The sequence below is a fragment of the Chiloscyllium punctatum genome, chromosome 33 (genome assembly GCF_047496795.1).
Source record: "Chiloscyllium punctatum isolate Juve2018m chromosome 33, sChiPun1.3, whole genome shotgun sequence".
In the NCBI taxonomy this organism is placed as follows: domain Eukaryota; kingdom Metazoa; phylum Chordata; class Chondrichthyes; order Orectolobiformes; family Hemiscylliidae; genus Chiloscyllium; species Chiloscyllium punctatum.
The window spans coordinates 13011028-13036855 of record NC_092771.1 but is presented as its reverse complement, the minus strand read 5'-3'; the positions used below and the strand labels follow the sequence as shown (position 1 = coordinate 13036855).

The 25828-nt window shown below is 41.1% G+C and overlaps 1 protein-coding gene across 2 annotated transcripts in view; it reads right to left on the bottom strand.

Moving 5' to 3' along the window:
- The window catches only part of edc3 (enhancer of mRNA decapping 3 homolog (S. cerevisiae)), a 119536-nt gene that overhangs the window by 51716 nt on the left and 41992 nt on the right, over positions 1 to 25828 (bottom strand). For both annotated transcript variants that reach the window (XM_072553014.1, XM_072553015.1), the window contains exon 4: positions 14484 to 14819. In XM_072553014.1, coding sequence (XP_072409115.1) covers positions 14484 to 14819 — 336 coding nt within the window. The remainder of the gene's footprint in view (positions 1 to 14483; positions 14820 to 25828) is intronic.

Genomic DNA, 25828 nt, shown 5'->3' with positions numbered 1-25828 from the left:
ACAAGTCCTGGGGAAAATTAATGTATGGAGAGATCTAGGAGTTCTGGTCCATTGTTCCTTGAAGGTGGCACACAGGTCATTAGAGTGGTCAAGGCGGCACATGGCATGAATTCCTTCATCGGACAGGGCATTGAGTACAAGAGTTGACAAATGGCCACATTTGGAATACTGCGTACAGTTCTGGTCGCCACATTACCGAAAGAATGTGGATGCTTTGGGGAGGATGCAGAGGTGGTTCACCAGGATGTTGCCTGGTATGCAGGGTGCTGGTTAAGAGGAGAGGAAGAGTAGATTAGGATTATTTTCATTAGAAAGGAGGAGGATTGGGGGTGGCAGCGAACCTGATTGAGGCCTACAAAATCTTGTGAGGCGTAGATTGGGCAGATAGCTAGAAACTTTTTCCCAGGGGGAGAACTCAATTACTAAAGGTCACTAGGTTCAAAGTGAGAGGGGAAAAGTTTAGGTAAGATATACAGGGCAAGTCCTTCATGCAGAAGGTGGTGGGTGCCTGGAAACTGTTGCCAGTGGAGGTGATGGTGTGGGAATGATAACATCATTTAAAATGTATTGCGACAGATACATAAATAGGCTGGGAACAAAGGGATGCAGATCCTTAGAAAATAAGTGACAGATTTAGATAGAGGATCTGGATCGGCACAGGCTTGGAGGCCCTAAAGGCCTGTTCCTGTGCTGTAAGGTTCTTTGTTCTCTTTGTTCTTTACAGTAATAGTTAGGAGGCAAAAGATCTAGAAGACTGCAACTTGCAAAAATACCTACCAAGGAAAAGAATGGTCTTTTTTCAGACATCACCTTGCTTGGATCCATTTAACAAAGTATTCCCTAATAGAGAATTACCGACTGAAAATGTAGCATTTTGGAATTAAGGTAGAATCAAACATACTAGGAATTCTCTTGACAAATCAAAACTTTGAACTGAGAAGTTACCAAGACTGAAATCAAGCTGCCTTGAAGATGCTAACATATCAATCCACCAACACGTGGTGTTGCATCTGTACAAAGGGCTCAATACATTTTAGAAGCAAACAGTCACAACAAAACCTTGATCCCATCATTGGACATTAGACTTAAAATTTCCCTAGAATTTTAAGTAAACATTAAACATTAGCTTGCATGCTCAAGAGACAAACTTTGGTTTTGAATTCATGAATGCAAACCTAGTCAGCCAAATACAACAGCAACTAATTTAAATAGTTACATGCACACGCACTTACAAACTAGGAGCAGTAGGCCATTAGGCCCCCTCAAGCCTGCTCCACCATTTGAAACTATCAAATATTGCAGCAAGTTGAAATCTTACAAACATTCATGCTTTTATTTGACACCTACAGATCATTTTGCTTTTCCCGAAGTGAACAGAATACGTGAAGTCTTGGACAGCAGTTATCTATCAAAGCTAGAACGCTTTCAGTGTAGCACTGATACATTACTGGATTGCTGAGGATGATTTCAAGAAGGATGCCCCATCTGCCTGTTTCCCTGTTTTAGAACAATAAGCATTTCTATTCAAACTGACATTAGGTCTTACAGAACTAAAAATGGCTGAAAAAGACATTGCTTCAAATCTTTTCATTTTACACTCATCAGGACATTTTGCATGCAAACCTTTCAAGGGAAACATTTCCACTGCAGGAGAGGAAGTGCTGATTGACTGGCAGGGGCATTGACTGGTAGAGGCATCATCATGGAGAATGCACTAATTAATGGTGGTCATCAGTTAACTGCCAGAGTTTAAATTTTAAACTAGGCCATTGATCCTGTTTGGTCAGCGCATTGCCTAGGGAAATGAGCTATCAAATAACTCTACTACTTTCAGATAAAGCAGATGCAACAGGTGTAAATGCTATTTTTGTCTGTATATTACTATGCAGACATATCTCAATGTTGATTTTCCAAATACAGATGTGCAAGAGAGGGAACAGCTTTTACAGCAATACTCAAATTCTATGCAAGAGGGGGGAAAGGTATTCTCTATGGTCCTGCCTGGGCAACATTTACCATCTAGAAGTATCAAATCAAATTGGGATTCAACTAATATCCTGTTCTGTGATAACTCTGCAATGCATAAATTACTTCAGTCTGCTGAAGACGACAAATAACTAGATGTCGAAAGCAATCTTTTCAATGTGCAGCAGCTACAGATGTCCTGAGGGCACAAGGTGCCATTAAAACTGCAAATTGTTCCCAAAGATCAGCAGAACTCAAACATGAGTGATTTCAATCCCACTAGATACCAAGAGCTGTTTACCATTTAAAACAATGCCAGACTAATTACAGCACTACCTTTCTATAGTTATAGCCTCAACTTATACCATCATTTTTACTGTATAGCAGCTACATTGATCATAATATGTATATGATGCTTCAAAGCTCAGTCAACCTGTCAACATTATTGCCAGCCATGCATGAACTGTAACTGACCAGTCAATAATAGTCCACAAATGTAGCCTGAAACACAGCATCTTCTTTACGCTGTGCAAAAGTAGCAAACATTCATAATTTAAATACTTAAACCTGTATAGGTTTTCAATTTAAGGCTGGTATCTGATTGAAATGGATAGATTTATTCCATAATATAAAGAACCCACAGAACAAACAACGTTCACATCTCCTGAACTGAGAACATTCCACAAGCAAGGACAAAAACATTGTCTGACAGTTCAGCATTAACAGTTCAGCAAACATCCACAAGATTATCTTTTCTCACTCACTGGCAGTTCTTGAAAACAAAGACGGGGGAGAAACAAGGAAAGAGAGAAGACAGGAGGAACAAGGGGTTAAAAAGGGGAGGAGTGAGGATTTTTTTTTAGATTAGATTCCCTACAGCGTGGGAAACAGACCCTTCGGCCCAACAAGTCCACACTGACCCTCTGAAGAATAACCCACCCAGACCCATTTCCCTCTGACTAATGCTCCCTAAGACTATGGGCAATTTAGCATGACCAATTCACCTGACCTGCACATCTTTGGACTGCGGGAGGAAACCGGAGCACCCAGAGGAAACCCACGCAGACACGGGGATGTGCAAACTTCACACAGACAGTCACCAGAGGCTGGAATCGAACTTGGGTGCCTGCTGCTGAGAGGCAGAAGGGCTAACTACTGAGTTACCATGCCGCTCTCGAGCAAAGAGAAAAAAAACAAAGAAATCCTTCTTGGTCAAAAGCTAGAAACAGCAGGCATGGTTGATGGAATGAACAGCAAAATGGTAAACTAACAATAGTTTAGCATCATGAAGCATGCAATTAAAATCCTTATATCACATGCATCAGTTGCTGTGGTCTGCTAAGTTGATATGCATTCCCATGGGATCAATTTTTTTATAACAGGATATAGTACTGCTCCGAGCTGATCTGCTCTGTAGTCTGCAATTCTCAAATTTCAGACTACTAATTCCAAGCAGATTAATCTTTTACATAACATTCTAGATACCCAATTGGCTTTAACGTATATTCTGTAATTAAAAAGACATCTTAGTTGCCAATGCACACAGCTGCATTTGCCAGATGACTGTTCTATTTTGCTGATGGCAGGTGTCAGTAGTGGATCCTAATGAATGGCAAGCACCACTGATGAAATTAAAACTTTTAAATTAAAAATGCAAAGTCTTACTCTGCAGTAGGTTTGCCAGCAGAAACAGAGGAGTGGAAGTAAGGCCATTCGGCCCATCGAGTCCACTCTGCCATTCAATCATGGCTGATGGGCATTTTAACTCACCTTACCTGCATTCTTCCCATAGCCCTTAATTCCTTGTGACATCAAGAATTTATCAATTTCTGCCTTGAAGACATTTAGCATCCCGGCCTCCACTGAACTCTGCGGCAATCAATTCCACAGGCTCACCACTCTCTGTTCTGAATTTACCCCCTCTAATTCTAAGGCTGTGTCCATGGGTCCTAGTCTCCTCGCCTATTTCCTAGCGTCCACCCTTAAGATATGTCAAGAGCTTTGCTGACTATGAAGTGTCAATGGAAATGCAATATTGAATAAAGCCAAGGCTTTGTTTTAGAATGCTGCTGTGAAGTGCCTTTGAATTTGCTATATAAACACAAATTGCTGTTATAGAGTCAGAGAGACGTACTGCACGGAAACAGATCCTTTGATCCAACCTGTCCATGTCAACCAGATATCCGAACCTAATCAAGTTTCACCTGCTTTGAAGCACCCAGCCCATATCCCTACAAACCCTTCCGATTCATATACCTATCCAGATGCCTTTTAAATGTTGCAATTGCACTAGCATCCACCAGTTCCTCTGGCAGCTCATTTCATACACACACTACCCTCTACATGGAGAAGTTGCCCCTTAGGTCTCTTTTATATCTTTCCCCTCTCACTCTAAACCAATACCCTCTAGTTCTGGACTCACCCACCCCAGGGAAAATACCTTGTCTATTTATCCTATCCATGCTCATGATTTTATACACCTCTAAGGTCACCCCTTAGCCATCAACGCTCCTATCCTCCAATCCTGGCAACATCCTTGTAAGTCTTTTCTGAACCCTTTCAAGTTTCACAATATCCTTCAGATAGGAAGGAGACCACAATTGCAAGCAATATTCCAAAAGCGGCCTAATCAGTGTCCTGTACAGCCACATCACCACCTCCCACCTCCTGCACTCAATAGTCTGACCTCAGTGGTGGGAAAGATGCTGGAGTCAATTATAAAGGATGAAATTACGACACATCTGGATAGCAGTAACAGGATAGGTCAGAGTCAGCATGGATTTATGAAGGGGAAATCATGCTTGACTAATCTTCTGGAATTTTTTGAGGATGTAACTCTGAAGATGGACAAAGGAAATCCAGTGGATGTAGTGTACCTGGACTTTCAGAAAGCCTTTGATAAAGTCCCACATAGAAGGTTAGTGAGCAAAATTAGGGCACATGGTATTGAGGGCAAAGTACTGACTTGGATTGAAAATTGGTTGGCTGACAGGGAACAAAGTAGTGATAAACAGCTCCCTTTCGGAATGGCAGGCGGTAACTAGTGGGGTACCGCAGGGATCAGTGCCGGGACCACAGCTTTTTACAATGTATATTAATGATATAGAAGATGGTATCAATAGTAACATTCGCAAATTTGCTGATGATACAAAGCTGGGTGGCAGGGCGAAATGTGATGAGGATGTTAGGAGATTACAGGGTGACCTGGACAGGTTAGCTGAGTGGACAGGTGCATGACAGATGCAGTTTAATGTGGATAAATGTATGGTTATCCACTTTAGTGGCAAGAACTGGAAGGCAGATTACTACCTCAATGGAGTCAAGTTAGGTAAAGGGGCAGTACAAAGAGATCTGGGTGTTCTTGTACACCAGTCAATGAAGGCAAGCATGCAGGTACAGCAGGTAGTGAAGAAAGCTAATAGCATGCTGGCCTTCATAACAAGAGGGATTGAGTATAGAAGCAAAGAGGTTCTTCTGCAGCTGTACAGGGCCGTGTGGTGAGACTGCACCAGGAATACTATGTGCAGTTCTGGTCTCCAAATTTGAGGAAAGACATTCTGTCTATTGAGGGAGCGCAGCGTAGGTTCACGAAGTCAATTTCTGGAATAGCGGGAATATCTTATATTGAAAGATTGGAGCGACTGGGCTTGTATACCCTTGAGTTTAGAAGAATGAGGGGGGATCTGATTGAGACGTATAAGATTATTAAAGGATTGGACAGTCTGGAGGCAGGAAACATGTTTCCGCTGATGGGTGAGTCCCAAACCAGAGGACACAGCTTAAAAATAAGGGATAGGCCATTTGGGACAGAGATGAGGAGAAACTTCTTCACCCAGAGAGTGGTGGGTGTGTGGAATGCTCTGCCCCAGAATTCAGTGGAGGCCCAGTCTCTGGATTCGTTAAAGAAAGAGTTGGATAGAGCTCTCAAGGATAGTGGAATCACGGGTTATGGAGATAAGGCAGGAACAAGATACTGATTGAGGATGAGTAGCCATGATCATAATGAAAGGTGGTGCAGGCTCAAAGGGCAGAACGGCCTACTCCTGCACCTATTGTCTAACCAATGCAGGAAAGCATACCAAACGCCTTCTTCACTATCCTATCTACCTGCGACTCCACTTTCAATGAGCTATGAACCTGCACTCCAAGGTCTCTTTGTTCAGCAACAATCCCTAGGACCTTATCATTAAGTGTATAAGTCCTGCTAAGATAGGCTTTCCCAAAGTGCAACACCTTGCATTTATCCAAATCAAACTTCATCTGCCACTTCTCAGCCCATTGGCCTATCTGATCAAGATCCCTTTGTAATCCAAGGTAACCCTCTTCACTGTCCACTACACCACCAATTTTGGTGTCATCTGCAAACTTACTAACTACACCTCCTATGTTCACATCCAAATCATTTATATAAATGATGAAAAGTAGTGGACCCAGCACTGATTTTTGTTATACTCCACTGATCACAGGCATTCAGTCTGAAAAACAACCCTCCATCACCACCACCTTCTGTCTTCTACCTTCAAGCCAGTTCTGTATCCAAATGGCTCGTTCTCACTGTATTCTATGAGATTTAACCTTGCTAACCAGTCTCCCATGGGGAAGCTTGTCGAACTTTTTATTGAAGTCTATATAGATCACATCCACCGCTCTGCCCTCATCAATCCTCTTTGTTACTTCTTCAAAAAGCTCAATCAAGTTAATAAAACATGATTTCCCACGCACAAATCCAAACTGACTATCCCTAATCAGTCCTTGCCTTCCCAAATACATGTAAATCCTGTCCCTCAGGATTCCCTCCAACAACTTGCCCACCACCGACGTCAGACTCATCGGTCTATAGTTACCTGGCTTGTCCTTATCTCCTTTCTTAAATAGTGGCAGCATGTTAGCCAACCTCCAGTCTCCCGGCACTTCACCTTGTTGATTAATACTTTGTCAGTCAGCTCACGAAGACACAGCAAAACTGCAATAATACCTTTACAGATAGCAATGATCAAAAAAAAGGAAAATACGTAGAGAACAGCAGCAGTAGCCCATTCGTTGCTATGGTATGCTCTGCCATTAGACTATAAACACCATAAGAAATAGGAACAGAAGTCAACTACTTGGTCCCTCAATCTGAATGAATAGTGGATCAGGCTCATGGCTGATCAGACATTGTTCACGTCCAATTTCCTGCATTTTCTCTGAAACCCTCAACTTCCCTGTTATCAAGAATCTATCTCAACCTTAAATACACAAAAATTCTGCCCTACGGCTATGTGGCAAGGAGTTGCAAAGACACTCAACCCTCCAAAAAAATTTCTCCTCATTTCAGTCTTAAATTGGCACTCTTTTATTCGGAGGCCATCCCGTCTGGTTCCAGATTCTCCCACAAGGGAAAACATGTTCCCAGCATTTACCCTGTCAAGTCTCTTAAGAACCCTATATATTTCAATGAGATTATCTTTCTTCTAAACTGTAGTGAGTAGAGTCTTAATCTGTTTAGGCCTTGCTCATAAAACAATGCCTCCATAATAAGGATCATTCTACTGAAGGAGCAAATTATTGCAGATGCTAGTTTCCTTACTAAAAGCAACAAGTGCTGGTGATCATATCGGGTCAGAAAGCATCCAAGGAGAGTGAGCAAGTTAATGTCAAGTCTAGAGGGCTATATCTAATGGAAGAGCCATCCAGATTCTAAACATCAGCACATTCGAGTGAACCTTCTCTGAATTGCCTCCCATGAAATGTTACATCATTTGCTATTGGACTCTTTAATAGCCAATTGTTTTATGAGATATGGATAAGTGGAATAGCAAAGATCATTCCCCCAGGGTAGGAGAATTCAAAAATACAGAGCATAGTTTTAGTATGAAAGGGGAAAGATTTATAAAGGGACCAGAGGGGCAACGTTTTCCACACAAAGGGCGGTGCGTATATGAAATGAACTGCCACAGGAAGTGGTAGAGACCAATACAGTTACAATATTTAAAAGATATTTGGATAGGTATGAACAGGAGAGGTTTAGAGGGATATGAGCCAAATTCAGGCAAACGTAACTTGTTTGGTTTGGGAAATCTAGTCTGCATGGACGAGTTGGGCTGAAGGGTCTGTTTTCGGGCTGTACAACTCTATAACTAACTTTCTTTAAAACATTAAATTGTTTTGGCTTCGTGAGGCAGAGAATTCCACATGCTCACCACACTCTGGGTAAAACATGACCTGAAAAATCAAATGACTTGACTTATGAAGAAACAATCTGCATTGAAACCAGTTTCAGGAATTAAGATTTCACATAATGAACACAATGTGCTATATATGGATGTTTGCTGCCACTAGCTATGATCCGTAAACACGATGAGCAGAAAAGCTATTTGACACCAATAGACAGATTATACTAGTTTTAGTTACTTTATTCCTGTATGGGAAATCTGAAAACTGAGCTTGATGTCTTAGTGGACATCTCGAATTACCTGCCTCAGATTACAAACGCCTTGAAATTTGGCAGCTCAACTGTTAGCGTTCACTTAACAACAGTAGCACAGCAACAGTGTCACGAGGAAGGGACATCCTTTGGTCCATGGAGCCACCCAAGGCATCCATTTCTCAACCTCCACTGTCCACATTTTAAACAAAAGCAGGGAAGTATAACTTAAGCACTTTAATGATTCACATCTACTTCAGCATAAAAAAGGGTAAATAAAATGGCAGACAGGTAGAGTGAGCATTCACATGTTAAGATGCAAAGAGCTGACTTTCAAAGACAAATAAAAACTGCTGCAAAACCTAGGGCATAGTTCAGGAAATCTCACTGGGCATCAGAGGAAGCCAAGGCTGAATTTGGAGTTAAAGAGCATGATCAAATTAATATCGGAAACTCTGCCCTGCTCATGAAAACTGTTACAGAAATTTCAGTGGAAAAGAACTACATTTATTTGTACAGTAACCATGAAATGTCCTGAGCAGAAATTAAAACAGGCTAAATTATGAAGCAAAGTAACCCTAGGACAAAAGTCGGATTCCACTGCAATCTGATTTAGCAATATAATTACCAAGGGATTTATGACACTAGACTTGCCAATACTATTGCACAGTTATCATGTACTACAAGGAATTGTAAGTGAAAGGATTGGAAAACACAACTGTGAATCTTAGTCAACCACAAACATGGTAAGCGCACCATGTCAGATGGACAGCATCTGGTGCTCATTACACTGTTGCTAACAAGACAGAACTACCCACATGCAGTTGATTATTTTACCGATTGTTATAGGTATAAAAGCCATATTTAATCACTGATTTCTATGGTACACTAGGTGAAGGGAAAACAAATCCAGACATTGCTACCAGATTTTTTCCAGGGATAAGCTTTCAGCACAAAGTTAATTTCTTTTTTTCCTCTGAATGCAGATATGTCAAAACCTCAGATGTATCATTCATTACTTCTTTAGCAGAGGTTTAGTTTACAAATCTAGAGATTACTGGCTGCCAAATTTTCAAGACAGCTTGTGAAAAACGTATTTGTTCCCATCGAATTTTGGCAGCTAGTGCTTTCGGCATATTAAATTACAAGCACACTCAATTATCAGTGCACAAAATGCAGCTATATTGGGGTGCCACATAACACAAATACAGAGGACATTTCAGAATTCAGAGGTAGCTTTGGATTTGTTTCACTTGATACCGATCAGTTTGATAGAAAACTTTACATGATTTTATGAATAATGAACAGCTCCAGTTACCTAGAATTGGAGAAACACAGCATTCAATCTGGTTTTATGAAACATGAAAAAAAGGGAGAGAAAAGGCACTTTCAAAATACATTTCGGGAAATGTTTCACAAGAGACCAAAACTCTAGTCTTGCAGTGAATCTGAACAGAAGAGATTTCCCATTGGCTCCAAATTGGTTTAAAAAATGATTCCTGCACATGAAAATATAAAACACAAATTTCCCATTTGTGTTCAAAGAGCAAGTCTTTGCTGATATAAGTCATGTTCCAGAAAGGTTTATATTAAAAGTTCTATGCTGCATTTAGATGATCTGCTTCGTGGGAACAAGAGTCAGTGACTTAGCCTCTGGAGCATACTCAGAGATATTTAATGAGATCATGGATATCCACCAATCTAGTCCTGAAACCCCTCTGTGTATTAGTAGGAGTATAGTTGTTTTTAGGAACACTATTGCTACTAGAAATTTTCAAAAGCTGTTTCTGGAATACCATTAAAATTTCAATATTCTTTCAGGGATTAAAGTATGCTTGCAAGCCCAGCATGTGTTGCCAGTCCCTAATTGATCATCGAAAAATATATGCACACACTTGCTGTTTTGAAACACTGGTTTCTATGACACTATCTTTACCTTTTCTACTTTTAATTGACATCGCTAATTGGAATTCTGCATTACTAGGTCTCCAAAGTAGATGGTGCTGTTGCCTATTTATCGCCCAGAATCTGTCTCCACCCGAGAGGAAAGGCGGGGTCAAGACTTTCAAACAAGGTGATATAATTTAGAAGTCATTCTGAATGGTCTCCAGTTACCATTGTTCGTCATAATGATGATCCAATTTCGCTGTCATTAACCTGCTTTGCTGGCCCTCTCTCCTTCATCCAACCGTATTAAGAAATTGGCTTTAGAACAGGCAAATAAAAAGGGAGAAAGAGATTAGAGAGAGGCATTAGAAAAGAAAGCAGACAGGGTGGAGTGGTAGAAGAAAGGATGATGGTGAAGGATGAGATTGGGTTAAAGGTTTTCATTGAAATATTTTGAAAACAGGTGTTAGGATTCATTGCACAAAGCATCTAACTGCATAATTTGTGACAGTAAATTTTTACAGGTTAAATACAGGATGGCTTTTGACAACATGAAAAAATATCTAAACCATTCTTCAGAAAATTGTTAATAATAAAGTTCTGTGAACTCTATTTAAATAAAGCTGCCAAACCCTTGAGAGCAGTCAACAGGGCAGCTCTCACTACTTACAGGAAAACAATCATTCCTCTCCACAACACTGCAGCCCTACCCATAAGAAACATACGAATGAAACACTTGTATCATATGCATGAGACAAAACAAGTTTAGCCATTGCCTCAAACAAGCAAGGTGGCATAGTAGGAACCCTGAGGCAAACCTGAAGCAAAACTCCTCCAAGCAAATGGCCTCACAGGTGACAGAATATAGATCAAAAGGAGGGTGTAGGGAATCTCTTTAGAGTAACTCAGGATGAAGCCCTTCCCAGCAAGGTTATCAAGCAATAAATGTGCACACGATTTCCAAACGTACAGCACTGTTTCGTTGCTGTGACCAAACGAACACTGCATCTATATTGCATACAGTAGCCCTTTGGAGATTTGTGACGGCTTAACAGTTAGCAATACATAGCAAACTACTAAATCGTTCAGATTAAAGCAAGCTCCAAGTTTAATCCTCAGGCTTTGATTATCTCAACCAATAATTTGCATTTATACACAGCACTTTTAAATACTACAAAGAAAGAAGGTGCAGCCCAATCCTCAGATTTGAGAGTGTGCAAGGGCAGGGGTGATTGGCATTATCTATCATCTCGAAGCACTGGTAGGCAAGAATAGACATCGCTCTGAAACTTCCCAGAGGCAAATGGTCAACCACACAACAACTTAGGTTGGACACCTTAAATGCTTCCAAAAGTGGTCTGGAATGGGGAGAAAAGGGGGAGGGATGAGGGAAAGAGTAGGATACACTCGTCAGTACTGCTATTCTGTCACTTTTGTTTGGTGGCTTCCATGGAGACAAAAATATTTCAATGATGACCAATTGTACATCTTGCCTTTGCAACCAAATGAACATATCAAGAGCAGACCACAAAAGAATCAAATGCAAAAGTTGCTTGAGCAGCAACCACACACCACACCAAACTGGTTTTATGGAAATTCTCTCTCGTTAATATTCTCTAAATAGCTTGTGATTTTTCATTTGGCCCAAGGCGCCTGATGTTTTGCAGCAATGCCATTTTACACTGCATTATTTGTGAACCAGTTGTCACAGACCCCATTAAGCAGCAAAACCATAATATTTAAAAACAAATCTAGTCCAAATGAAACCATTGTTTTAGCAAATGTCATGAAGCAAACAAAAAAAAATCAGCCTGGAGGGCAAACAACTGTTCAAGGGAATTCCAAACCATTCCTCAGTTTAACAAGTAACTTTAGCGTTCCACCCTCTACTTAAGGTGCAAGGCAATAATGGGATGTGTTATCACGTGCCATCCTCCACATGCTGCATGGCAATTATTCATGCAAGAACCTGGACAAACACACTGGAGAACTATTTGTCTATGGCAAGCATGATACCCAATTCTGTTCTCATCCACATGTTCTACCAGGAAACTTGGGTTAGATTTTTAATCATATAAATCTAAACCAAGTCTCCACCCTCCTGAACAACAAGAGCAAAAACATCATTCATAAATTATCAGCAATTCTACCAGCAGAAATTAGCTAAATCATGATTCAAATTGAAAGACTATTGAACATGTGATTAAGTTCACAGAATAACAAGTGGATCATGTCACATCTCCTGAATTGAATTCTTCTAGGCCATGGGAACAGAGAAAGAGTGGGGAACACAGAAGACAGCACTGGTGAGTTAGTGGTTAATACTGCTGTCTCACAGGACCAAAGACTCAGGCTTGATACCACCCTTGGGCAACTGTTTCTGTCTGTGTGGAGTTTGCTCATTCTCCTGGTGTCTGCGTGGATTTCCTTCGGGTGCTCCAGTTCCCTCCCACAGTCCAAAGATGTGTAGATTGCATGGATTAGCCATGGTTAATGCAGAATTGCTGGCTTAGGATGGGGAGGCTGGATCTGGGTTTATTGCTGTTTGGAGGCTTCCTGCACACTCGATGGGCCAAATGGCCTCTTTCTGCACTGATTCTATGATAAGAATACGGTTTTGGATACTGTTGGAGGGGATGACCTACCAGGGGAAAGCCATTGTGGCCAGGTCTCTCACACTGAGCCAGGCTTGGAGACTCAGACAGGATGCAAGGAGAATAGAAAATCAGTGGTGGTGGGAGACTCAATTAGTTAAAGGAACAGTCAGGAGATTGTGCGGTCGCGAATGGGACTCCAGGAAGGTATGCTGCCTCCCAGGTGCCAAGGTCCAGGATATCTCTCATTGAGTCTACAAGATTCTGAAGGGGAGCGTGAGCAGCCAGAATTGGTGGTGCAAATTGGCGCCAATGACACTGCCAGGAAAAGAGATGAGGATCTAAAAAGTGATTCCAGGGAGTTAGGTTGGAATCTAAAAATCAGGATGAGGATTTAGGATTAGGATTAGGATTAGGATTAGGATTAGGATTACTAGGATTAGGATTAGGATTACTACCAGTGCCATGTTCTCTTGAAACGAGGAATAGGGAGCGAGTGCAGCTAAACGCATTCCTACAGGGCTGGTGCAGGAGGGAGGGCTTCGGATACATAGATCATTGGGGGTACCTTCTGGGGAAGGTGGGACCTGGACATGAAGGATGGGTTGCACTTAAACTGGAGGGGCACCAATGTCCTGGGCGAGAGATTTACTAGAGAGAACACAGTGGACCAGGTTAATAGGGTTGAACAGATTGATATTAAGGAAGTAGATGTACTGGAAATTCTGGGAAACATCAAGATAGACAAGTTCCCAGGGCCAGACTAAATACACAAGGTTATTACAGGAAGTGAGAAATGAGATTGCTGCACCTCTTTGCATCCTCACTCTCCACGGGAGTAGCACTGGATGATTGGGAGGGAGGCAAATTTTCTCCGTTCAAGTAAAGGAATAGCGAAACCCCTGGGAATTACAGACCAGTCAGTCTAGCATTTGTGATAAGCAAGGTACTGGAAAGGATCTGAGAGATGAGATTTAGGACTATTTGGAAAGAACTGTGTTTGATTAAAGATGGTCAGCATGGCTTTGAAAGGGGCAGGTCATGCATCACAAGCCTTATTCAATTCTTTGAGGCTCCGACGAGGCAGGTTAACAAAGGTCAAGCAGTGGATTTTGTGTATAAGAATTTCAATTAGGCATTTGAAAAGGTTCCCCATGGTAGGCTCATTCAGAAAGTTAGGAGGTATGTGATTCAGGGAAGCTTGGCTGTCTGGATACAGAATTGGCTGGCCGAAAGAAGACAGCGAGTGGTAGTGGATGGAAAGTATCCTGCCTGGAAGTATTCTGACCAGTAGTGGCCTGCAGGGATCTGTTCTTGGGCCTCTGCTCTTTGTAGTTTTTACAAGTGACTTGGATGAATCCCAACTATAAAGTTTGAATAATTTAGTCTCCGCAAGTTGTACTTCTAAAAGTTAAGAATGCACTTTTTGATACTGTATACCCACTACTAACCTCATACTTAACATGTGCCAGTCTGCCAAGAATTAAGGAAAAACAGGTGGGTTCAGCATTTCCAACCTAAGTATCTGAGAACAAGTTACCAAATACTTGTGTCAATCCCACAAAGACAAATTCAATTTACTCTCTCCCTTTAATTCCTAATTAAACAGCTTTAAAACTATTGATTCTCACCAGTGCAATATTCTTTGCCACTATGCTGTGGCACTGTGATTTGCCTGTAGACAATAGGCTCCGACTCCAGAATATTCTCATCATGGCGATATCTTGCCGGCTTCTCATTTGGTGTTCCTCGGGAGCGTGTTCCATTCCTCCTTTCAAACGTGTCTATCTCTTCAAAGACTGCTGCTTTGTCAAAGAGTGCTAGATTACCTTCAAAATCAAAGTCTGTGTCAAGGATTACTTCAATTCCATCCCCAAAGCACTCATCATCTTTACTTTTCATTGGTCCATTCTTGACTCCATTTTTCTTTGGCGTTGCTTGATTTGGAATCTTGCTACTTGAGGACCCTGGGAAAGGACAATATTGAGATTAATACATTGAAACAATGTATAGTATATTAAAACAATCGCAGTTTCCCTCCACCTTAAGAGCTTTGACTATTCTATCTATAAACGGTTGTATCTTTCTAAAAGGTAGTAGAAGAATGCAACTGCCCAAATAACGTTTTAAGGACATAAATAGAAACAGCAAGCTATGCTGTCTCTGGAGCCTCCTGCGCCTGCAGCATGATCAGGGCTGATACTTTACCTCAGTTCGACTGCCCCTCCACCTCTATTCCTGGATTCCCCTGCTAAATGTATGGAAGCTTGTAAAACCAGTTCAGTCTAAGTTTAAAATAATTTCTCTAGAGAACACAAATTAATCCAAATATAAGTGCTTCTATCATACCTCACTGAACTTTCAACTTTAATTTCTTCATTGCATGTGTATAAATTAACAATGACTTAATTATTAAAACACCACTGACAAACCAGGTGGATTGAAAAATTCCAGCAGAGACCAGAATCACCTGCTTTCCAAAATTGTGGGACAGGCCAGGTCTTCGAAGCCATTGCCATCACCCAGTGAAGGAATAATGTTAAAAAGTTACTCAAATACCCAACGACACTGCTCATAAGCAAAAAGATTTATCTTAATATATGGAAGCATATAGTCGAAAGTACATTTTGTTTGTGCTCATTGTCTTATTAGGATTCCAGTAATTTACTTTGATAATGACACTTTTAAAAAATTCAATGGTAGCACTGTATTACAATAAAAGGACAGCTGCAAAGTGCACATTTTCAATAATTCACTTTATCCTTAACATTCAAGATAATCTGGGGCTAATTACATTTGGCATATTTCCACTGTACTTCAGGAAAAGGATAGCATGAAAGATACGCTGGCATTCAAAGTCAAAATAAGAGAACCAGAGTTTGGAACATGAGCTGATCTGGGAAGATGCATATCAAAAGGGCAAACAACAGAGGAAGGACTCATGAGAGGTGCTTGTGGATTGAGCGGATACTACAAGTGTACATAGGACAACAGGCAGATGGAGAAGACACACAGCCAAAGGTCGTGAGGAAGGACTGTAGACTGTGCTGCAGCCTGGCAATAGGGGGGGGGAAATGAACTAAATTTCAGACTCTGGGTTTTGTCTGGAAAAAGTGGAAAATGAGCTTCTTTCCAATCCCTGCTCATCTCAGTATCCATATATTCTAGTATGTTACATCAGTCTAACAAAACAAGTGCATTTCAGGACATGCACTGTTATGGAGGCTGGATGATATCGTGACCTGGAGTTGTGTGTTTGCTTGGCTCAGGACTAGTCCTCAACTCGGCAGATTGCTTGAAGTACCAAGTGAGGCTGTACTGTAACTGGAGATGTTCCAGGCATCTACTTAAGTTGTATTTTGGGGTGGAGTTATTATACTAATCAGGATATGATTTAGGAAATTTAAAAAGGCACAAATTTATGTTTGAGTCATTACATTTCTGTAACTGAGTAGAATAGGAAGTTGTTGTGGTTCTGTTCGCCGAGCTGGGAATTTGTGTTGCAGACGTTTCGTCCCCTGTCTAGGTGACATCCTCAGTGCTTGGGAGCATCCTGTGAAGCGCTTCTGTGATCTTTGCTCCGCCATTTGTAGTGGTTTGAATCTGCCGCTTCCGGTTGTCAGTTCCAGCTGTCCGTTGCAGTTGCCGGTATATTGGGTCCAGGTCGATGTGCTCATCCACAGATTCAATCAATAAGCACATCGACCTGGACCCAATATACTGACCACTGCAACGGACAGCTGGAACTGACAACCGGAAGCAGCAGATTCAAACCACTACAAATGGCGGAGCAAAGATCACAGAAGCGCTTCACAGGAGGCCCCCAAGCACTGAGGATGTCACCTAGACAGGGGATGAAACGTCTGCAACACAAATTCCCAGCTCGGCGAACAGAACCACAACGAGCACCCGAGCTAAAAATCTTCTCACAAACTTTGAAGAATAGGAAGTAACCAAGTAGGGGAAAGAAGAACAAGTGTTAACACTTCAACAAGGTAGATCGACTAATAGTGCGACACAGATGTTTGAAGAATATTTTTTCTTTGGACAATTTGGACCCTGCTAATAGCAAAGAGTTGGAGTTAAAACAAATTGCAGGAATGCTAGTAGATTAGGCCAAAGTGCAGGCTGTTGGGAGGAAGCCATTGGGGGTTTCCATGGAGTACATTGCAATGAAACCAGCCCATAAATGGGGCATGTTCCAGAATCAGTGAAGGATGCTGAGTCACACTATTGTCCAATGCCAAATGGAGTGTTGAGAACATTCTTCAATTAAGTACATTCCTAATGAATGCTGCAGGGAGTTGAAGAGATGTGCCATGATGAATGATTCCCCAAATGTCCTGGTCAGATAAAGTTTCCAGCCAGTTATATGGCACCAGCACAAGTGAACTTCATATTATAAATAGTTACAACATTCCAAACAAAATCTCAGCACCAGTTTCTGGTCTCAGGAGAGAAAACATGGAGAAATGCTTAGGATAAGCTTTCAACTACCATTATGCCTCTGCAGAAATGTACATCAAATAAGTATTTCAGTTATACGTTTTGCAGTTTCTGCTCAACAAATAAATTAACATTCCAGAAGTGAAGGTATTTCAGTATATATTTTATAAATTAGAACTTTCGACTGCTAGGTTTCATTCAGTAGTGATTGTGCCTTTGTCTCAGAAAGCTGTGGTTTCATGTCCTTCTCCAGAGTCATAACATAAACAAAGCTGACATTCCCAGTGCAGTACACAGGAAAGATTGAGGTTCCTTTCTTTCAAAAGAGATTCTATTAGATGGAATCACTCCCATTTCACTGGTTCCAAGAATCAAACTCTGCTGTCCTTGCCAATATTCACCCCCTCAGCCAACGTCAGTCCAACAGACTTCTGGACATAGCTATGCACAGCTTGATGGTCATATTCCTAACATTACAACAGCGATTGGACTGAAGTATTTCATCTGTTGAAAAGCACTTTGGGATGCTCCAAACCTGAAGACAATATATCGAAACACACCTTTTATCTCCCCCAACTAAGTTTAAAGATTGAATTTAAAGCGGAGTTAAAATTCTGTCAGTTCTGTACTTTCCCACACAATTCTCATCAATACAGAAACATCTAAAGATTGATTTTAAAAAACCATGCACAAAAAGCTTGTGAAACAAAACTGAATTCTGATTTACATTTATATAACCTAATTTTAATGTTTTGAAATGAATAACTGGATTTAATTTTAAAAAAAGACTTCATTATGAGGACTTGCGTCATGTCTGTTGTTTTATACTTTCAACCATCTCAGGCCTCATTTGAAAGGGATAGAGCTTTATAAATCACAATTAGATACTGATTTCTTTTGCTTAAAAATTATTTGAAGATATTTATTGACTCACTCATCCACAGTGCAGAAAGGCACGATGAGGTTTTCTCTTCCCCCTACTCACTGATAAACCAGCTGGATATTTGTTTGTTGTGCTATGAATTATTCAATGCTTTGTATTGTGAAATTCTGATAAGCAATCAGTTTGGTTTCAAAAACCACACTGATTAGATACAAATACTATTAAAAAGGTGTCATATATGGAATGGAGAAAAACCAGGAGATGCAGAGCCACTTTCCACCAATGCAACGACCCACAATCAGCAAAGTATTGAGGAGATAAACCATACATGTCCTCCAAAGAGCTCCTGGCAGCAACAGGAATGTTCCAACCATCTTTGACCATAATCTTTAAATACAAATAAAAAGTTAATTTTATGATGCAAGTCGCATATTCTGTCCCCCCCACCCCTAAAGAATTTGTACTTAAGAATTCTAAAAAGGTATCTTTTATCTACGATGGTGCCATAAGTGGCGACTTGTAAACTTTTCATGGTACTCATTTGAGTACATGTAACAATAACGCTAATTCTAAGATTCTAATTCTAAATTACAAAATATGAACTATCATAAAAATTACAAAATTCAAAACGAAGTTCATCTGACACAATGCTAACTAAGTATGCTGAGGCGTTGCAGTTCAGCTCATGCAAAATAATTATTGAGGCAACATTCCGTTTACCAGCAATGACAAGCCCATGACCACTGCGACTATAATTCCACAAGGCATGGTTCAAATGGCTCACTCCAAATAAAATTTATAAAGTAAATCCTAAATGAGCTCCTGTGAAATTGAGCTCAAATGAACAAATGAAAACTGTTAAAGTCAATATAATTACTGGGCAGGGCCTCAAGGTGGAGGAAAACTCACCATAGCAATTTTATCCAGTAAGGTGGAGGAGGCACAGGATGCTCCAACCAGAGCTCCTCCTCCCTGCCAGTTCTTTTTCCCTCTCTATCCTACCTTGTTGTTGCGTCTGGAGCATATTCACCGTCATCCAGCTGCCCAGAGTGGGAGAGGGTATAGCGGCCCGGGTGCAGAACGCTGCAGCAACCAGCAGTCAGACAACAGGGAAGCCCTGTGTTAGTCTGCTGCAGGTATCCTTTGGAGAGGGACTGTGATATTTGTCTTTTTAACTTTACTTGCTTTTTCTGACCTATGGTCATACTATGAATAGCTGTAATTTAGTTTTATTTTCTCTTCTTTCCTCTATTCTGTAACTAAGGATTGTATCTAGGTACCCAAGATGGTGCTGTAAGCAGCAACTTATTATTTTACACTGTACTCATTTGAATACGTGGGTCTGGATTAGAGTGGTGCTGGACAAGCACAGCAGGTCAGGCAGTATCCAAGGAGCAGGAAAATCCATCTTTCTGGCAAAAAGCCCTTCATCAGGAACAGAGGCAGGGTGCCTGCAGGGTGGAGAGATAAATGAGAGGGGGGGGGGGGGGGGGGGGGGGGGGGGGTGGGATGGGGAGAAAGTAGCATAGAGTACAATAGGTGAATGGCGGTGGGGATGGAGGTGATAGGTCAGAGGGGCGGGTGGGGGAAGGTGGCAAAGAGTAGGAGCTTCAGGACAGAGGAGATGACCTGGGGGTTGCAGTGAGAGAGGGACTCGCTGAGATTCTTGTAGAGAGGAGGAGGAGAACTTCAAGGCAGGCATCCTTGCAAGAGGATTCACAGTAAAGTTAAAATCAACTAGGCAAAAACAAGGACTACAGATGGTGGAAACCAGAGTCTGGATTAGAGTGGTGCTGGAAAAAACACAGCAGGTCAGGCAGCATCTGAGCAGGAAAATCGACATTTCTGGCAAAGCCCTTCATCAGGAATAGAGGCAGGGAGTCTGCAGGATAGAACCCCACCCTCCTCTATGACCTTTCACCTATTGTACTCTATGCTATTTTCTCCCCACTCCCACCCCCCCTCTCTATCTCTCCACCCTGGAGGCTCCCTGCCTCTATTCCTAATGGAAGGGCTTTTGCCCAAAACGTCGATTTTCCTGCTTCTCAGATGCTGCCTGACCTGCTCAGCATTTCCAGCACCACTCTAAACCAGACTCTGGTTTCCAGCATCTGCAGTCCTCATTTGAATACGTGGCAAAGCTAACTCAACTCAAATATCAAACATTTTTTGGAATGGTTTTCAAAATCAACTAGTGCTGCTTTCCCCATATCGCAAAAATTCTATGTTCTGCTATTGACCTATTTCACATTTTGCATCTTTCATCACTTTCAACTGCAAGTTACTGTTACAGATATTCCACAAAATATTTTGCATGCTGAATTGTTGACAGATACAAATCGACTGCCAGTCTTGCTCATAACCAGTTACTGTACAAGGCAAATACCTACATTCAGTGAATTTTCACAAAACTTTGTGTTTTATAATCAATTTTGCAGTATTTTCCAGGTTCTTCTTGAAAGTCATCAACTTCCTCTCCCTTTGAAACAGATGCATTGGTTGCTCACAAATTAAATGTCTCCATTTCATGATTGCAAGCCAACAATGCAACACTAACAAAAGGCAATAATAATGTTGACATGGAAGGAAACATTGAAAATGCAGCATAGAATGTCTACAGAAAGGGAGCTCTATTAAATCAACAAAGCAGAAATGACCTGTTAACTTTGCCAAGTTCAATGGATCTTAGAAAGATACAGACCGCAGCACAACAGAAAATATCAGTAATATAAACTTCAGCAAGATGTTAGTGCAATGATAGAGATTCCTGGATACTTAATATAACAATAAACAAGTTCCACAACCGTTTCTGCTACTGATATATTTATTCCAGTATACTTGCAACATTTTTTCATAGCCCTCACTGCAAATACTGACAATCCCACTGATGATCCACAAAAGGCAGACAAACTCTCCAGAAGTTCAAGTCAAGCAGCTCAAAAATACAAAATCAAAGCAAAATAAAAAAAGTGAAGCACTGCTGTCACTGCAAAATTCATTTCCAATTAGAATTCAGCAAGAGTAGTTAATAGAGAAAATACAGTACAAAGCATGAGCTAATGCAGATATGATACAAGCCATTAACTGTGCTTCATGCTGTTCAAAGCAGTTTCCTCAGGCTGCCAGCAAAATGTCCACCTAGAGCTAGGCAGGAATGACAGACCTTACAAAACCTCCAGAGTGGATATATATATGACCTGCACATCAGAGAAACACATTTAGTCACAACTGAGCAGCAGAAATCTAAAGGAACGTAGACCCATTCTAGCTTTTTGTGGCATCTGCTAATGTTTCTGCACATCTTTATTTTCAGAATGACAACCTCAGAGTATTAGATGAAAGGTGAGCATGGGGAAGAGAAAAAAAAACAGGTGAAAAGATAACATGCTTCAGTTTATGGAGTCAGCAGTGAGACAATTCTGCTTGCAACTAACCTTCACAAAAGTTGTCCACAAAGATTTAAAACATTGTGGTATGTATTTCCCCCTTCTCAATGTCTGTTTTAATTTGTTGCTGGAATCTTCAGGAGTGCAGCAATAGCATTGAATAAGATAAAGAGCCAATTAATAGACGTATTTTAACAGATAGCAAACCAATTTTTAAAATACATTATTATTTTAAAATGAAAAAAAATCACTATTAAACCAATCAAGATACATACTCAGAATGAGAGTAAAATGCCAAACTTAAAATTAAAAAATGTAAATTTCAGATTTGGAGAAAACTGACATTCCACAGCTTAACTTTCCTTCCCCCAGTGATGGCAAGGTTGTTCAGTAATAGTCATAAAAGAAAACTTTTTGACCCAATTTTACACCAAATTCTGCAAAGATACAACAGCAAAATGACTGGTGTAAAGGACAAATGTGCATTAGTTTAGTGATTTCTCCCCAAATGTGATAGGAGTCCAGCACACTTACAGGCAGCAGTAAAATGACAAATTGAATACCTTTTAAAATTGTATTTGGCAAATGTGACAATTGTTCTTTTTTCATCTTTTTTCCAGTGATGTAACAGAACATTAAATTAGAATTCTAAATCACTGGCAAGTCACACTCTGACACAAGTCAGAGTTTTACAGCATGGAAAAGAAGCCCTTCAGCCCTGTGTCATGCCAGTCTTCAAGCACCTGTCTGCTTAAGTCCTCTTTTCCTGCATTTGGCTGATAATCTTGTATGCCATACTTTAAATGTTCAACCAAATATTTCAATGTTGCGATGGTTCCTGCATGAACTATCCTTTCAGCCAATGAATTCCAGATACCCGCTATCATTTGGGTGAAACAAGTTCTTTAAATCCCCTCTGAACCTCCTGCTCCTTACTTTAAATCTAAGCTCATTACGAATTCCCATACTAAGGGGAAAAGCTTCTCTCCAGCTCATGACGACCCTCGATTTTGCACACATCTATCAGGGTTCCTCTTCAGTCATCTCAGCTCTGAAGAAAGCAATCCAAGCCTATCCAGCTTCTCTTCATAGCTGAATCAGTCCAGCCCAGGTAATATCTTGGTGAATGTCTCCTGCACCATCTCTAGTGCAACCACATCCTTCCTATAGTATGGAAATCAGAAGACAATATATTCCAGTTGTGGCCTAGAAGCTCCATTACAACCTCCCTGCTCTTGTATTCAATGGCTCTACTAAAAGGCAAATATTCCATATGCTGCCTTAACCATTTTACCAACTTGTCCTGTTGTCTTCAAGGATCCATGGATATGTGCACCAAGGTCCCTCTGATCATCTGTGCTTCCTGTCATTGACCACGCACTCCCGTTGAAACGCATAAAGTGGATAAGTCCGCAGGACCTGATCAGGTGTATCCTAGAACTCTGTGGGAAGCTAGAGAAGTGATTGCTGGGCCTCTAGGTGAGATATTTGTAGCTTCGATAGTCACAGGTGAGGCGCCGGGAGAGTGGAGGTTGGCTAACGTGGTACCACTATTTAAGAAAGGTGTAAGGAAAAGCCAGGGAACCAAAGACCAGTGAGTCTGACGTCGATGGTGGGCATGTTATTGAAGGGAATCCAGAGGGACAGGAGGTACATATATTTGGAAAGGCAAGGACTGATTAGGGATGGTCAACATGACTTTGAGCATGGGAAATCATGTCTCACAAACTTGACTCATTTTTTTGAAAAAGTAACAATAAGGATTGATGAGGGCATTGCGGTAGACGTGATCCATTTAAACCTCAGTAAGGCGTTTGACAAGGTTCACCATGGGAGACAGGTTAGCAAGGTTAGATCTCATGGAATACAGGGAGAACTAGCCATTTAGATACAGAACTGGATTGAAGGTAGAAGACAGAACGTGGTGGTGGTTCAGACTGGAGGTCTGTGATCAGTGGAGTGCAACAAGGATTGGTGCTGGGTCCACCACTTTTCGTCATTTATATAAATGATTTGGATGTGAAGATAAGAGGTATAGTTAGTAAGTTTCCAGATGACACCAAAATTGGAGGTGTAGTGGACATAAAAGAAGGTTCTCTCTGATTACAACAGGATCTGGGCCAGATGAACCAATGGGCTGGTGAGTGGCAGATGGAGTTTAATTTAGATAAATGCGTGGTGCAGCATTTTGGGAAAGCAAATCTTAGCAGGACTTATACAGTTAATGGTAAGGCCCTAGGGAGTGTTGCTGAACAAAGACCTTGAAGTGCAGGTTCATAGCTCCTTGAAGGGAGAGTCACAAGTAGATAGGATACTGAAGGCGGCATTTGCTTTTGATTATGTGCCACAGCATTGAGTAGAGGAGTTGGGAGGTCATGTTGCAGCTGTACAGGGCACTGTTTAGGCCACTTTTGGAATATTGCGTGCAATTGTGGTCTCCTTCCTATCGGAAGGATGTTGTGAAACTTGAAAGGGTTCAGAAAAGATTTACAAGGATGTTGCCAGGCTTGGAGGGTTTGAGCTATAGGGAGAGGCTGAACAGGCTGGCTCTGTTTTCCCTGGAATGTCAGAGGCTGAGGGATGACCTCAGAGGTTTATAAAATCATGAGGGACATGGATAGGATAAATAGACAAGGTCTTTTCCCTGGGGTGGGGGGAGTCCAGAACTAGAGGGCATAGGTTTAGGGTGAGAGGGCAAAGATATAAAAGAGACTGAAGGGGCAACTTTTTCACGCAGAGGGTGGTACGTGTATGGAATGAGTTGCCAGAGGATGTGGTGGAGGCTAGTACAATTGCAACATTTAAGAGGCATCTGGATGGGTATATGAACAAGGAGGGATATGGGCCAGGTGCTGGCAGGTGGGGCTAGATTGGGTTGGGATATCTGATCGGCATGGACGAGTTGGACTGAAGGGTCAGTTTCTGTGCTGTACGTATCTATGACTCTGACTCTCGTACTTCCAAAAAGGCATCCTCTCTCACTTTTCAGGATTAAATTCCACTTGCCCTATTCTACCCATCAATATCACACTGCAGTTCGAGGCTTCTCACTACCTAACACATTATGAATTTTACAGTCATCTGCAAACTTACTGATTAAACCTCCTACATTCATTTCCAGATCATTTATGTATAATGCAAATAGCAAGGGACCCAACAACAAACCCAGTGTAAGACATTGGGCAAGTTTCCAGACTCAAAAATAAAAGGTCTGAACATTACCCTCTGCCTCCTGCCACTAAACCAATTTTGGATCTAATTTGCAAAGTTTTCCTGGATCCTTTTTGTCTCCCATGCAACATCTCAGCAGAAACAGTACTGAAGTCACACAGACATTAACTGCACTACCTTTATCTACACATGCTTACCTCCCCTAAAAATGCAAAAATCAAATCATATCAGATATGACACCCTGCGCTCCCTCAAACTGTCTTTCAAGTAGAGATTGTGCCCCTCAATTTTTTTTTGAGGTTTCCCTATTACTATGTTAAGCTCACTGGTCTGTAGTCCCATAAATGTTCTCCAGTCCTCAGACACCTCTCCTCTATCCATAGAGGATTTGAAAATTTGTCAGGCCCCCTGCAATCTCCTCCCTGTCTCTCAAAACAGCCTAGAATACATTTCAACTGTGTTTGGGAATTAATCCAATTTTAACCCTGCTAAAACCCCCTCCCTTCTCAGTTGTAATTTGTTCAAGTATATGACAGTCATCCTCTCCAATCATCGTTCTACTATATCATGAAGAGAGATGAAAAGTGTTCAATTAAAACCTCACCGTCTTCAAACTCTTCTCTGGGCTCTACTCACTCACTTGTTATTCCAAATACATTTTACATTTACAAAACACCTTTGTTAATCTGTTACATATTGGGATAGTTGAAATCCCCTATTACCAGACAATTATTTTTATACTTCGAATTCTAACTATCCTACTCTCTCTTCCTGGCTATCTGGTGGTTTCTTGTACACTCTCAAAACTGTGACAGCTCCCGTTTTGGTTTTTTTTAAAATTGTACCCACGTGACATCATTCTAGAAATCTTCAAAAACATAATCCCTCCTTACTGCTGTAATTCACTTGTTAATCAAAGGTTGCAAGACTACCTCCTCTTTTTCATTCCTCACCTCACCTGAAGATTCTAAATACCCCACAATATTGAGGAGCCAACGAGGCCTTCATGAAAACTTGACCATATCCCCACATTAATAAACACCTAACTCTTTCTTACAAGACTCCTTCCATCAAAATAATTGTCATCCAG